The sequence below is a fragment of the Podarcis muralis genome, chromosome 7, assembly GCF_964188315.1.
Source record: "Podarcis muralis chromosome 7, rPodMur119.hap1.1, whole genome shotgun sequence".
Taxonomy (NCBI): Eukaryota; Metazoa; Chordata; class Lepidosauria; order Squamata; family Lacertidae; genus Podarcis; species Podarcis muralis.
Genome location: NC_135661.1, coordinates 13,580,005 through 13,595,782, shown reverse-complemented (window position 1 = coordinate 13,595,782; position 15,778 = coordinate 13,580,005). Strand labels below are relative to the sequence as shown.

Below are 15,778 nucleotides of genomic sequence, written 5' to 3'. Positions count from 1 at the left end.
AGCAGACACCTGCCTGATGTCCGGAGGCAGGGAGTTCCAAAGTGTAGGTAAGAGACCGAGTCCTTACAAATGCAGAATGGGAATTTTGAAGCACCTGAAGTGGTCAGGAGGGCATACGTAGGCTCAGGTTATCTTGCCGATAAACAGATCCCAAGTTGCCAAGGACTTTGTATACTAATAATAACACCTTGAACTTGGCATGGGAGCAAGTCAGCATTAAGGGCAGATCTCTGAGCACAGGTGTTCTGCGCAGACAGGGTCTCCCTCCTGCCAGCAATTGTGTTGCATCATTCTGCACTGACTGCAACTTCCCACCTATGTGGCTCTCGGTGTGAGATTTGCTGCCACCTGGTGGCTAGTGAACCTACTGCATAGCATTCTCTAACCGGCACCCGAATTCCAGTGGTATCTCCCTTTGGGCACAACTGGGCAAGACCTTGACCCCGTGGCCAAAGCCTCTTCCCACAAACATTAGCAAAGGAAATATGTGATAGGATGTCTTTGTGATGTTTTCTCTCGATTAGCAGCAAGGCTGAAAAAAGAGCCAGGGTGATACAGTGGGACTAGGAATGTTGGACGAGGGACTGGGAGACCAGAGTTGTTGTGGTGATTAAGTGAAGAGGGGGCGAACCCTGTACGCCACCCTGAGCTCCTTGGAGAAAAAGGAATAAGTGTGAATGCAGTGGCACTGCAAAGCATAGTGATATCACCACAGAGCCCACTTTTCTGAAGGGGTGTGATGGGCAGAACTGGACTGCCATGCTCAGCATTGCAGGGTCTGTTGCTGCGTCTCACTAAATATTTGAAATATTTGAATGAGGGGCTAGCAGGATTCTGCATGGTGTATTCCTTCGGAAGCAACTCTCCAGGAGTCTTCAAGTTTTGGCCAACCAAAGTGCAAGTGCAAGTTCTTCCTGGCCGTACCTCCAAAATGCAGGCAGGGTCTGGGACAGCCCTCAACTCTAAGCAGGGAGGGGGACCCTGCATGCTCCACCACTAGTCTTGGGTGGTCCAGGAAGAAAAGGCTCTGTTTTTACCTGGTTTGGTGCTTCTGCACAGCGCCTCCTAGCTTCAGGTGCCTGGAACTGTGGTGCCCCTTCCTGCTCTACAGCTGGGGCAACTGGACCGCCTTCTGTCCATCCTGGCGAAGCTGTCAAGAAGCGCCTGCCTCTGCCCCTCCCAACTTTCTCTCTCTCTCTTGGCCCCTCCAGCGACCGCCTCGCCCTCCTCCAGGTCCGCTCCATCCTCCAGCATCTTGGACTAGAGAGCACCTGTGATGACAGCATCATCGTGAAAGAAGTGTGCACAGTGATTGCCCGGCGTGCCGCCCAGCTGTGTGGGGCAGGGATGGCTGCGGTGGTGGACAAGATCCGAGAGAACCGTGGGCTAGACTCCCTGAAAATCACTGTTGGCGTGGATGGGACCCTGTACAAGCTCCATCCTCAGTAAGTCTCTCCTCTTTCCGCAAGACCTTGCCTCTGGGAGGGCTGGAGGGAGCGCGTTGGACCTGCAGTGTTGCTGCTTCTGCACAGAATTGGGAGGGGCGCGCGCGCATATGTGTTAATCAGGCTCTCTCTGGTTCTAGGACTTTAACCCATTCACCCAGAGTTGAGTGTATGCTTTTTGCAATAATATTCCTGCACCAAAGTCACCCCATCCTGAGACCTGATTCTGTGCAAAGTTTTGGGCAAGCGTGCTCTGAGCTCCTGGCATCTCCTGATCCCAGCGTGGCCTAGTTTGGCCCCCCTGCTTTTGTTTGCAAGCAGACCTGCAGCAAAAATAACGTCCAAACTCTTGTATGATTTCAACCAGCCTTCCTTCCTCTGTGTACAGTTGAAATTGTGCAAGTTAAATGTGCGTAAGATGTGGTCTAACTGTACAGTGTTTTGCATGAAATTAAGTGTGGGGCAGGGGCGGGGGGAGGAGATCAAAACTCCTTTACTTCCCATGTCTGCAAATACTTAAGATTAGAACTGATGGTACTTTTATTATTAATGGTAGGGCAAAGAAAATTAAGTCATAAGCAGCTTAAAATATAAAAGGGAGGGAGGAATGAGTGGGGTGACCAGGATAAGAGAGGAGCGGGGTGCTTAGCTATAAGCTCTGCCTGCAATGGGGTGTCTGACTGGCTGGTCAGACAAATTCATAGAGAAGAGAGCTATTGGTAGCTCCCAGCAGCATTGGCTATACTCTGCCTCCATGAGATGCCAATTGAATTAAATATTGGGGGGGGGGGCAGGTAAGCCCCACCCTGCATAATTGATCACAAGACACGGCACACACAAGCCATTTGAATGGCAATGCCCATCAGCTTTTTTGGGGGGGTGGCCCCCTCAAATATTTTATCGGGGGGGGGGGGGAGGAACCTTGTTCCCTAGGGCTGACTCCTATGCCAGAGACAGCACCACTTCTGAATGCCAGATGCTGGAAGCCACAGGAGGGGAGAAGGAGGCTCTTGTGATCAAATACTGTTTTGGGCATCTTCTTTGGCGACCGAGAAAAACAAACCCCTGTGTTGCAGTGAGAACCAATCACAGCAATAAAGACACAACACTTAGGCTAATAACTGTTAGAGCATATACAATAGAATAATGATATCATTCAAAAAGTAGAAATAAATCTATTAGAGTTCATATATGCAATGTAACAGACTAGTGGCGCAGAACGTTGAGCCATGCATTCAAGATAGGTGTCAAAGGTCAGTCTCACAATGGTTATTCAAAGGTTTCAACAGAAGACGTCTCAAAAGTCTAAAAAGTAAAGTTTTCTCAATAGTTTTTCAAAAGTTTCAACGGACGTTTTCTCAGCACCTATCTTGAACACATGGCTTGACGTTCTGCGCCGCTAGTCTGTTGCACTGCATATATGAGCTCTAATAGATTTATTTCTACTTTTTTGAATGATATCATTATTCTATTATATATGCTCTAACACGTTATTAGCCTACGTGTTGTGTCTTTATTTCTGTGACTGGCCACTGTGAGAGCAGGATCCAGAAGAGCTCTCCTCCTGGCCCCATCTTAATCTACTCTCCCTTTTCCCGGCAGCTTCTCTACCGTCATGCGCGAAACCGTGAAGCAGCTCTCTCCTAAGTGCGAGGTGACCTTCCTCCAGTCGGAAGATGGCAGCGGCAAGGGCGCAGCACTCATCACTGCTGTGGCGTGCAGGATCCGGGAGGCGGGCCAGCACTAGGCCCCCAGGTCAGGAGAGCTGGGCCCAGCGGATCCCCAGCTGCGCCTGCCCCTCACTCCGCTCGAGCCCTTGATCGCCGCTGGCCGGATCCTCGCTTTACTTCTTCTCCAAAGATGCCACTCCTGTGACCCAAGGCCCTACATTCCCCATGCAAAAAGTGTCCCCTTTGCCCCTCTGCATGCCATACGAGCACATATCGAGTCAAGCATCCCGTGGTGTCTGCGTGTCTCCCTCACACCACTGCTGGTTCAAACCCAAAACCTCTCTCTATCTTGCGTACACAGTGTTGGTGTTAGATCTCACCTGTTCACCTCCCCACAACCTGTGTCTTCCGTAAAAAAAGGTGGGCAACCGGGACACCCACGTTGCCACTTTGCAACCTGTGGTCTCTGTCTGTGTCTGTTTCCAAACTGCAGGATCAGTCCTAGCAGAAGAATACAAAAGAAGGGTAAACCTGGCTTGAATATTGGGCTTGAAGGATCAAGGTGTTGCTGTTTCCATGAAAGCCACGGCATCTCATTGTTATTAGTAGTGTTGTTACGTTTAAAAGCACAGGGTATACCCATTTCAAGAGTAGAATGTCCGTGGAAGGGTGCTGAGTCCGGGGAACGTGGGAGCATTCTGCTGTCAAAAACGCCTGTTTGCATTGCATTTCAAGGTGAAGACGCAAGCATGTGCCTGGGAATGTTTCAGGGCTCCTGGGATGGTCTTGTCTTCCAGCCTGCTCTTCCTCCGTTAGCACTGCAGCTTGGTGGATAGCGTGTGTGGAGGGGCTTGCCTGCACATCTGGGGGTTTGGTGACTGGGATTGCATTGTCCCTGCTTTCTGCTGCTACTCCTGTAAATAGAGCAGTCGCCAAACAGAAGCTTGTTTACCCCCCCTCCCTCAAAAGTTTTGCATTGCACTATCTTTTTACCTGGGTTGGGGAATAACTTATTATATTTTGTCTGTGAAAATAGCACCTTCACCTTACCTCACAACTGGCTCGACACTTTGGAACAAATGTCTTGCGAGCTGTACCTCTCTTTCTGTATATAGTTGGGGGCTGGGGGGGGCGTTCTTGCGTGAATAATAGTGTTGGCAGGAGTGCAGGGCTGAAGAGCATTTCGGGGGTTCCGGCAAGCAAAAACGTTTCCGAGGGTGGGGTTGGTGGGTGGAGGGGTGGACAGGAGCAGTGGATCAAGACAGGGAGAAAAAAGGAGGCTTGAGACAGTTCAGGGCTGATCAGAGGAATAGGAAAATGTGAAGCCTATCCGTTAGCAGAAGGCGGAAACTGGCCACGTTCTTATCACCACTACTGGAACTTCGTTCTCTCTCTTTCTCTTTGGGCTCAGTCCTGCAAACACGTTTTCTGGGGCCTCTGTTCCTTTCAGAGGCGCATGGGTTTGTTGCAATGAATCGAGGCTGTGCAGCTGTGGTGCAAACTTGGGCTGTCTCTTTCACCTGCTACTCGGTTAGCTTTGGTGGAGCAGGATAAGGGCTTAACCTGTTTGGGAATGGCAATGTTCTGCATCTCTTAAGCATGCCATAAATCCACTAGTGGCCAAGTTTAGCCCCGAGGCCACGAGAGATACAGTGGGAAATGAATGGTTGAATGTAGAATGTGCTCTTTTTTTGGATTCTCATTTTAACTGGCAAAAGCCATCACTGAGCCCTTCTTATTGACTTCCAGTTGCTCACCAGTTTGGTTGTTACTGAAAGGAGGAAATAGATGGTTTGCTAGTGGGAAATTGCTATTCTGGGAGAAACCCGCCAAGCAGTGTGTTTGTACTACAATAAAGAAAAGAATATTTTTGGTATCTATTTAATGCAAGACGATGCCTGCCTGCAATGTACACAAGAAATCCTTGGTGAGGCTATGAGTTTGAAGATAGATTTCCCCCCTCTATTTTTTTTATCTTTATATCTGTATCTATATATTTATATGGTTTGGAATAACTAGTACCAAAAGAGCATCTCCACTGGTGAGATCCTGAGACAGATTAAAAGCACATTACTTTCTCCTCTTTTTTTAAATGTTAAATGTTTGCATATTTTATAAAAGTTTCAAAGTTGCAATGAAGATGAAAATTCTGAAAATAACCTCTGGGTAGAAATGGCAGGCTGGGAATCTGAGGAATGTCCCAACATCAAGATAAATCAAGAGTATTTTTGTAATAAAAGAAAAAGAATTGACCAATGCAATACCAAACAGCTTTACGTAACAGTTTTACTGGAAATAGTTATCCCATCCTGCTGAAAGAATTGAAACGCAAGTCTTTGATCTATTGTATAATGGAGAAATTGATCATAATGTATATTTTTTTAACTTGAATATTACGTGGTTGCTGGATTGTACCTCCTCTGGAAAAAAAATGTATTTCACTAGTAGTGAACTTTCTTTGGTGAACAGCAGATTTTTATTTGATGGTGATTGTTTTATGAAAAGGGAAAGCAGTAGCAATAAAATTATGTTTTGTGTGACAATTTGGGTCCAGACTCTCTGCCACAGTTCCATGAGGTGAAACGCAAAGGTCCCTAAATCACTTGGCCAGATTTTGAGAACATAAAAACAATCTTGCCGCTTCAGAGCAGTAGTGGTTCCACCTGGCCCAGTATCCTGTTCCCAACAGTGGTCAGCCTCTGGGAAGCCCACAGTAGCTGCACTCAGGAGGTCCTGGCTAGCTCTTAAGACTAGTAGCCATCAATAGGCTTTTCTGTTGATTTGGCCTAATTTTCCTTAGCTGTGCAAAGGGTCTCCTGCACTCTGCACCTACCAGCTGTTTGGCTCTACCATGAGAGTTTCAGCAAGGAGCAGAATCTCCTTCAAGGCAGCCTCTGGAGAGTTTTTCCAGCAGGCTGGTGGAAGCTGCTATATAGACTATTTTTTAATTCAGAGACAGCTCCTCTGGGGGCTGTGACAGTCCCATCCCTATTCTGTATCAGCCAGAAGAGCAAAAACTCCAAAAAATAAAATTAAGGGCAGTGATTGGTACAGAAAACTAGAAATGTTGCTGCGGGAAAGTGAATTGGAAAAAAGCTCCAAAATACTTCCCCTTTCAGAATTATTGGTGAAATGATGTGAATTGCAATCTAGCAATGTTCATTCTGAAATCTGAATCTGTTCTGTTTTGGTAGGATGATACTGAAGTCTTGAACATTATTTGTAAGGTAAATAATAGCCCTTTTTGGTTGGAGTCATAGGATTGTAGAGTTGTAAGGGACTTGCCCAACCCCTGAAATGCAGGAATCGCAGCAAAAGAATCCCCAACAGATGGTCATCTGACCTCTGTTTGAAAACCTCCAGGGATGGGGACACTACCACCTCAGTATTGACGGCATCTGGTTTTAATTCTTTTCCCACCCTCAACTTAAGAAAAATGCAGGTTAGTGTTTGGAGGAATCTAATGAATTGGCTATATAGTGGTACCTTGGGTTACGAACTTAATTCATTCTGGAGGTCCGTTCTTAACCTGAAACCGTTCTTAACCTGAGGCGCGCTTTCACTAATGGGGCCTCCTGCTGATTTCCGTTCTCTTCCTGGGGCAAAGTTCTCAACCCGAGGTACTACTTCCGGGTTAGTGGAGTTTGTAACTCGGGGTGTTTGTAACCTGAAGCGTTTGTAACCTGAGGTACCACTGTATTTGCATCTTACTAGTTGCATATAATAGACATTAAACTTTTCAAATTTAGAAACATAACCAATTTTGTTATTTTACGATGACCTATGGCACTAATGGTCAGGGGTCCTTTTACCTTTACCTTTATGCTAGTGTTGTGTATGCCAATTCCACCCGCGCCAGAAATGTCTGCAAATGCTAACTAATGAATTGTCACTGGTAACAGCCAGAGTCATTGAAATGTGGGAGGACAACTTCCTTGGTGACACCACATACACCCCAGGCCTCTCTTCTCCCACATGCTGAGTTAGCTGTTCAGCCTGGGTACCACTTCTGATTTCAGGGGATGGATTATTGCATGATGTGATGTCCCCTATGTAGAAGATTCCTACGCACAGGGAACAAGTATCTCACTGGCTAAGCCATTGTTTCCCAACTGTGGGTCATGGTTTTAAGAAGTAAACTCAAAATTATAACTTGTCATCCCTAACTGGAATGTTGAATACCTCTTGCAGCCTGGGTCTTTAGTGTATTATAAAGCCTGCTATTCCCCTCACAGTGCTACGATTTCCAGAGTTCTCTGGGAAGGAGGGTTGTTAAACCACTCTGACTCTCCCAACAGCTCTCAGAACCCTTGACAAATGACACACTTATGTAACCCGCATGTTTTTGGAATAACTTTTTATAGCTCGTGAAGCAATATTCTGCAGCCAGATGCCTGGTGCCAAGCAAAACTGGGAATAACATTCCAAGTGCCACAAATACGTCAACAAATTCCACATCAGTAGGTTGAGTAAGCTTTTGCTTGGATGGCTCAGGTAATGGTTATGTAACAGGCAAGCTGACCATTAAAACTCATGAAACAGACAAAGACCTACAGTCCAAAATTCATATAACAAAATATGGGTCACCATACCAAGCACATTAGGACTTCTGGGTTGCTGTACTGAAAGCGATGGAAACCAGTGGGCTAGACTACAGTCCTTCCCCCACCTGCATCTAATTTTCTACATGGAGGTTATGCACAGGTCCCCAGTTGCAGTCCAGACTTTTGCAGCGCAGTGACAGGTTTCCCTCTCCAGCCCCTCCTTGTGGAAATGTGGCTTGAACTTCTCTGTAGAAATGACATATGAAACAAGATCTTCCAGGAGATTCCTTGGCTGCTACACTATGAGCAAGTACAGAGGGGAGAGTACTACTCTTGTGGTCAAATCCTGCTTGTGAGTTTCCAGGGAGAGGCACCTGGTTGGCAGCCATGAGAACAGGATACTGGCCGAGAGGCAGGCTCTTCCTGTGTTCTGATGTTCCATATGGAAACCTGTATTTTCAAAACATCCCAGCCATTTCTGTAGCTGAAAAAGTTTGGCTGCCACAAGGATTAAAGTGTATTCATAGGGAACATTTCTCCTGGGTGTGGCAGTGCATGCCTTCCGGAGTTGAGGAATGCAGCACTGGAAATCCCTGCCCAATTGCAAAAAGACCATTAACCAAGATGGCTACTGAAGGCTCTGAGGAAATGGCCAGTTTGTGACCGAGCTGCAGAAAGGGGTCTGGAGTGGGAGGCCCCGGCACTAACACAGCTGGGAAGCCTCAGGGCCATTTAATCAACGGTCTTGAGGACTGATTCGCACAAACACACATTGCCCGAAGACCCACGCAGCCTGTGAGAACTAGGACTGAGGGGAAGTATCAGAAATGCTTCTTTACGTAGCTGAACTATGGAATTGGCTACCACAAGATGCAACAATGGCCACAGAAGGATCACTTTAAAGGGGGATTTGATAAATTCATGAATGGAAGGCACCATAAGAACATAAGCAGAGCTTCCAATGGCCCTTCTAGTCCAGCACTCTGTTCTCACAGTGGGCAACCAGATACCTGTGGGAAACCCACAAACACAAGAGCCCTGTCTCCACCTGTGGATTCCAGCAACTGGGATTTGGGATCCACTGTAGAGGCAGATCATAACCGCTGACAGCCCTCTCCTCCATGAATCTGTCTAATCCTCTTTCAAATCCATCTAGGTTGGTGGCTTCCCACCGGAGGGAGTTTCGTAGTTTAACTATGTGCTTCCCAGGTTGGGGAAGGCTGATATTTACTAATAGCAAACCAATTCTAAGTTCTGATCCTTATGTAGTCAAACCGCACACCAGTCAGCAGGTTTGGTTTGCAGAAATGCAGCGTTTACAGATGTACCATTTTTTAAAGGGGAAAAAAACCTAAAGTGGGAAAACACAAAAATGTTGCATGAGGACTGAGCATGCTCAGTGGACAAAGCATAGTGACTGACTGTTGGGAAGGGAAATGGAAGATGTTATCCTGAAGGAGGACATGGATTGATGGATGGAACTCTGAACAGGAGCCCTCCACTCTACTCAGAGTTGACCCACCAAAATTATTGCACTCCAAGTTTTGCACATCCAATTATTTCAATGGGACTGCTCTGAGGAGAACTTAGTTGGATAAAACCATAACATTGCACTTGTAATGGCAATGAATAATGGCATGGAAATAGAGTCTAAGGGTCTGTGGGTCCCAGGGGTCAAAGGGCAGCTCGGACCTGCCAACATCAGAGAGAATGCTTTAGCATCTAAGAAGGAGCCCCAAGGTCAGAACCTCCCATTCTGCGCAGGCTCTCACTTCCAACACTCCAGCTCAACCAACAGCAGAGCTCTGGTATCAGAAGGCTCTGAAAACAGGATGTTGTGGGTATTCCAGGGGTGATGGCAGAAGCTTGAACCCAGAGCCCATTTGGGGGCATGTTTCTAATGGGGGAGAAAAAATATACTGGTGTCAGTTTGGGGGGAGATGGGGGTCAGTCTGGATGATTCCCTGAGTCCCTTCCAGTTCTTGGAGTCCAGTACCCAGGGAGGGTTAGAATCTAACAGAGGAGGTTGCTGAGCTAGTCCGGTAAGCTTCTGAGTGACCTTAAATGGCCACTTAAGTAATAATAATAATTTATTATTTGTACCCCGCCCATCTGGCTGGGTTTCTCCAGCCACTCTGGGCGACTTCCAACAAAGATTAAAAATACATTAAAAGTGTCCTCATCAGCATCCCAAAAGAATGGGCTAGGTTTCAAGAACTACAACAAATGATGGTGGCCCTTTCTTCCACCTGCTCACCTAGCTGCTAGGTAGGAGAATAGCAGCCAGTGTGTGTGTGAGAGAGAGGTGAGCTAGAAGCAGGCTGGAAGATGGAGAAACAGAGACCTGCTTGCTCTGTGCTGGATCCAAAGTTGTGACTCATGGAGAGGCAAGATCTGTTGGGGTCTTAATGCTGCGAGCCCCTCCATCTTATGTTCAGGTTGTATAGATGTGTAAATAAAACCATATATCCTAAAGACACCACAGTCTCTGCTGACCTTCACTCCAAGGAAACATGGAACAACTAGATTCTCTCCCACCTAGGAGATTGGGTGGGTGTTAAACTGTGGTCCCTGAACTTCATTCAGTGGCCCATTGTATGTCTCCGGATTTGTGACTGAAGAAATAAAAGAGGCAATAAAAATACAACTAAAATTGTACAGCACCTAGCACAGGCAGAATAATCAGTAAGTGGTCTGCCAAGACTCTCAGCATTTTTCAAGTGGTCTGAGGGAGGGGGGAGCTTAAGAATCACTCTGTTAAAGAAACACATTTTTAAAAAGCAAGCTGGGAACTACAGGGGAACACAGAACATTCCTTTGCTTCCAGTTTGATCCTGCCAGGATCGCAACATAAAAAAACCACCCCATAAAGTCCCGGCAGGTAATAAAAATCTCAGACATTCCTATATGTCAGAAGGACACTGAGACTCTTTTCAAGACATGATGGACTGAACTTGTACATTTGAAACCTTCCCACAGATCCAGAATGCAGCTGCCAGGATGTTCACTGGAGCAGGCAGGTTGCATTATAACACGCCAACCCTGTACCGTCACCACTGCTAACCAATTTATTTCTGGGTTCTATTCAAGGAGCAGGTTTGCACCTCTGGGAGGTCACTTTGCTGCTGCAAACGCAGGGAAAACCACACGGGAGGCAGCAGCTACAAGTTACCGGTCTCTGCAGGCACAGCAGGCGCTGTGATTCTCCAGTGGTTTGACTTCACACCCAGACACAGCGCACTCCATTGTCTCTCGAGACAGACGGGTCCCAGCAACAAGCCCTGAACAACTCTTACTCAGTTCTCACATAGAAAAGCAAGTACTTGGCCAGACACCAGGTGGCGATATTGTGCTTTCAGTCAAGGTAGAAGAGTCCATGATTGCAGCTGTACAAGTCTGTACAAAGTAGGTAGATGAGCTTAGAGCTCACCCCCACTTCCTCTTGTGATGCTGCTTTCTGGGGGAGGGGATCTCTCTTTAGTGCTCAGGCGGAGCAAATTGCAATTCAGGTTTTCTCCGGACAGACGTTTGGACTGATTTAGAGCAAAAGAGCAGGTTTTCTCTGGGAAAGGTGTGGGGCAAGGGGGAAACTGCTCCAACTCCTGCTTTCTAGGCTTGGACAAGCAGAAGCTTGGTTCTCATCGCAGTCGCTTTAGAGAACATCCAGTATTTTCGGGAAGGGGGTGTGTACTTGAGGATTCTTGACAGTAACTTCTCTGCCCCTTCCTTAAATAACATTGAAAATATTCAGGAGTTAAGCCCCGAATGCAGGTAGAAATGTGGCTCAGTTGCTTTGTTAGGATGATTATGATGTTTATATTTATTTATTTATATTCCATGTTTTCCCCAGACAGGGACTCAAGGTGGCTTGCAGGTAAAAAGAGGCATAGGCAAACCTATGTTTTGGGACTACAACTCCCATCATCCCTAGCTAACAGGACCAGTGGTCAGGGATGATGGGAACTGTAGTCTCAAAAACATCTGGAGGGCTGAGTTTGCCTATGCCTGGATAAAAAGAAGCAGCTAAAAACATAGAAGAAACAATCATTAAAAAGCAGGTAAACAGGAATAGAATTGTGTGTGCATTTATATACCACTGTGGTGCCCAGAACTGGACACAGGACTCCAGGTGGGGTCTAACCAAGGCAGGACAGAGTGGGACTATTACATGAGGTGGGCTGAATCAGCTGCCTTGGGGGGGGGGCAGAACCCCGTGGGCACTCTCCCCACTCTGCCACCTCCGCTACAGGCACAGAAGCAGCAGTGGCTTCCGGTGAGATCTCAGAAGATCTCAGAAGATCTCCTCAAAATCTCATGAGAGCTCACCAGAACCTGCCACCATCACTGCTGCTTTGCAGGTGCCGCTACGTAACCCAGGTAAGGGAGGCCTTGGTGGCAGGGCGGCACCTCAGGAGGCAAAACGGGCTGGGCTGCCCCTGGCCAGTCTCCACCAGCCAGTGTGCACTCCTGGGGGAGCAATTGCTGTGGATTCAAAACAGTGACCAGAAAGGGATTTAGGAGGTGGAAGAACCAGCAGACTCCGGGGCTAAGACCCAGAGAACGTCAGGGTGCCAGGATGCTGCAGGCAGAGAATCGTGCCCAGTGCTGGGTTTATGTATAAGCTAAACAAGCTATAGCTTAGGGCCCCACTCTCTTGGGCCCCCCCAAAAAAAAATTAAAGGAAAAAAACTGGATGTACATTTCACAAATATAAGATAAAAAACAAATAAAATAAAACCTACATACAGCAAGCTGAGGCTCCAATACTTTGGCCACCTCACGAGAAGAGAGGACTCCCTGGAAAAGACCCTGATGTTGGGAAAGATTGAGGGCACAAGGAGAAGGGGGCGACAGAGGACGAGATGGTTGGACAGTGTTCTCGAAGCTGCGAACATGAGTTTGACCAAACTGCGGGAGGCAGTGGAAGACAGGGGTGCCTGGCGTGCTCTGGTCCAGGGGGTCACGAAGAGTTGGACACGACTAAATGACTAAACAACAACAACAACAAAGCAAATGGCTTTAGATACCCATTAGGTCCATAACGTACGATATAGCATATATTCAACACAAAAAGCAGCCACAATTTGTTGTTGACAAAGGACAGCTGGACATATAAAGGGCCCCATTACCTTCAGTAGCTTAGGGCCTCATCAAACCTAAATCTGGCCCTGATCGTGCCTGCCTGCAGTTGTTGACTGGCTAGCTCAACAACCAGCTCAATCCTGAAGGAGCGTCTCCACCCCCATTGTTCTGCCCGGACGCTGAGATCCAGCGCCGAGGGCCTTCTGGCGGTTCCCTCATTGCGAGAAGTAAGGTTACAGGGAACCAGGCAGAGGGCCTTCTCGGTAGTGGCGCCCGCCCTGTGGAACGCCCTCCCAGCAAATGTCAAAGCAATAAACAACTATTTTACTTTTAAAAGTCATCTGAAGGCAGCCCTCTTTAGGGAAGTTTTTAATGTTTGATGCTGTACTGTTTTTAATATTCAGTTGGAAGCCGCCCAGAGTGGCTGGGGAAACCCAGCCAGATGGGCGGGGTATAAATAATAAATTATTATTATTATTATTATTATTATTATTATTATTATTATTATTATTAACCACACACTAATCACACAACTAACCTGCTTTCTCCATTGCCATCTCCTGACACTTCTTCATAAGGGCAGGAATCTCCTTCCTCTCTCAATGGCAGAAAGCAGTTTCTACTGGTGACCTGATTTACCAGCCTTAAAACATGCATTCACTCTCCTGGCTTTGCACTCTGGCTCCCTTTCAGTGTTGTGTTTCCGACACGGCTGGATTAACCATTAAGCAAAATAAGAATCAAGAGAAGGGGCCACCCCCAGAAGTTCTCCATTGCTGAATTTACCATGGACCATATGGTGCAACTGAACCAGGTTCCACAAAAGGCTCCCACAATAAATGAAAAAATTGCACACGCACACAATTAAAAATAATAAAAAATATTAATAGTAGAGATTACAGTGGTACCTTGGGTTAAGTACTTGATTTGTTCCGGAGGTCCATTCTTAACCTGAAACTGTTCTTAACCTGAAGCACCACTTTAGCTAATGGGGCCTCCTGCTGCTGCTGCACCGCCGGAGCACGATTTCTGTTCTCATCCTGAAGCAAAGTTCTTAACCTGAAGCACTATTTCTGGGTTAGCGGAGTCTGTAACCTGAAGCGTATGTAACCTGAAGCGTGTGTAACCCGTGGTACCACTGTAATGATATACATCAATCTTGGGACTACAACAAAATTGGCCTGCCACTCAGTCCACTGAGGCTCACATGATTGTCAGCTGCCCCATTCAGTCTTCCACTGAGAGTGACTGCCTTATTTCTCATCTTCCTGTAGGTTTTGCTTCATTTTGATAAATAAAATTATATTTTATGGTTTATTATTGATTACGTGTTGAATTAGATATATATGGGGCAATTCTGTAGCTACGTGGGGGTGAGGGACTAGGTAAAGGTAAAGGGACCCCTGACCATTAAGTCCAGTCGTGGCCGACGCTGGGGTTGCGGTGCTCATCTTGCTTTATTGGCTGAGGGAGCCGGCATGACTAAGCTGCTTCTGGCAAACCAGAGCAGCACACGGAAACACCATTTCCCTTCCCGCTGGAGCGGTACCTATTTATCTACTTGTACTTTGATGTGCTTTCGAACGGCTAAGTTGGCAGGAGCAGGGACAGAGCAACGGGAGCTCACCCCGTCGTGGGGATTCGAACCGCCGACCTTCTGATCAGCAAGTCCTAGGCTCTGTGGTTTAACCCACAGCGTCCCCAGCGTCCCCCGCGTCCCCGTGGGGGACTAGCCAGGCTTTTTTTTTGTCCCCGGTGAAGCCTCCAGAGGGACGCCATTGAGGCTCCTAGTCTGTGTGAGAATGTACAGAAATGTGGGGGGGGGGGGGACACAACCAAACTGGTCTTTGACCTGGGTGAAATAAATTTGGGGCACCAAAATCTTTTAAGTGCTTAGGGCCTCTAATCCAGCCCTGGCTTTGGAAGAGCTGAGCCTTCGGTTTCGCAGTAGACTCTTCTCTCCTTGCGTGGGCTACAGTCAACCATCTCTTAATTTTTCATTTTGCTAACAAGGGAAAACATTCACTTCTGTGAGTGGGAGTCTTGCCACAACATTGGCAGCAAGTGATTTGAGAAGCTTCTCTTGCAAACAGGCTGCCTTTCTTGTGTGGCTTGCTGGGGGGGGGGGCGGCTGCAAAATGCCTCAGGGGGTGGAGGTACAGGCAGAGGGTGGAGGGAGGGACAAATTAATGGAGGATATCAATGGTGACATTTTGGGAAGGGCAAGAGGTAGGTGGAGGTGCTCTGGAAGCAAGTCCAGGAGTGCTCAGCAGAACCTTCTCCAGCCAGTTCCCCGCCCCCCCTTGTAGTTTTCAACTCCAATTGTCATCAGCCCCACTGAGCACAGCCAAATGACAATACACTCATAGAGCTGTAGAACTGTAAGGGACCCCTAGGGTCATCTAGTCCAACCCCCTGCGAAGCAGGGATCTTCTGTCCAACGTGGAACTCGAACCCACAACCCTGAGATCAAGAGTCATAGAACTGTAGAACTGTAAGGGACCCCCGAGGGGCTGATGGGAGTTGTAGTCCAAGACACCTGGAGGGATTCAAAAGACAAGAGATTCCAACTAAATATTAGGAAGAACTTTCTGACAGTAAGAACTGTTTGACAGTGGAGCGGGCTCCCTTGGAAAAAGGGGGCAGACTCTCCTTTGGAGGTCTTTAAACAGAGGTTGGGTTCTTTAGCTGTCATTCCTGCATTGCTGGGGGTTGGGCTAGATGGCCTTTGGGTACCCCATGAGGGCGCTTGGCTGGGGAAGGGTGGTGTAGGGAGCAATCCAAACTTCTGGTTGGGAGCAGCAAAGCCAGTTCAGGCATTGCCAGGCAACTTAGGATTCAAGGTGGATTGGCATGGCCAGGCCTGCCCCCTGCCGGACCCATTCCAGAGGGTTCCACTGGCTCATGCTGGCAAGAATGCCACCCATGGTAGCTTCTGCTTCCTGAGTGGGCATGGCAGGGGGCTTGGTGGGGGAGCCTGGCACAGGCGAACGAAGGGACACCTCTGCCACACCCAAACCTCCTTCAAGCATGTGTG

The 15,778-nt window shown here is 47.5% G+C and overlaps 1 protein-coding gene across 3 annotated transcripts in view; it reads left to right on the top strand.

The window, feature by feature from the left end:
• Positions 1-3,711, top strand: part of HK2 (hexokinase 2) — a 56,676-nt gene extending 52,965 nt beyond the window's left edge. For all 3 annotated transcript variants that reach the window (XM_077931234.1, XM_028741103.2, XM_028741104.2), the window contains 2 exons: positions 1,212-1,445; positions 3,048-3,711. In XM_077931234.1, coding sequence (XP_077787360.1) covers positions 1,212-1,445; positions 3,048-3,192 — 379 coding nt within the window. In that variant the 3' untranslated portion in view covers positions 3,193-3,711. The remainder of the gene's footprint in view (positions 1-1,211; positions 1,446-3,047) is intronic.
• Positions 3,712-15,778: the final 12,067 nt, after the last annotated feature.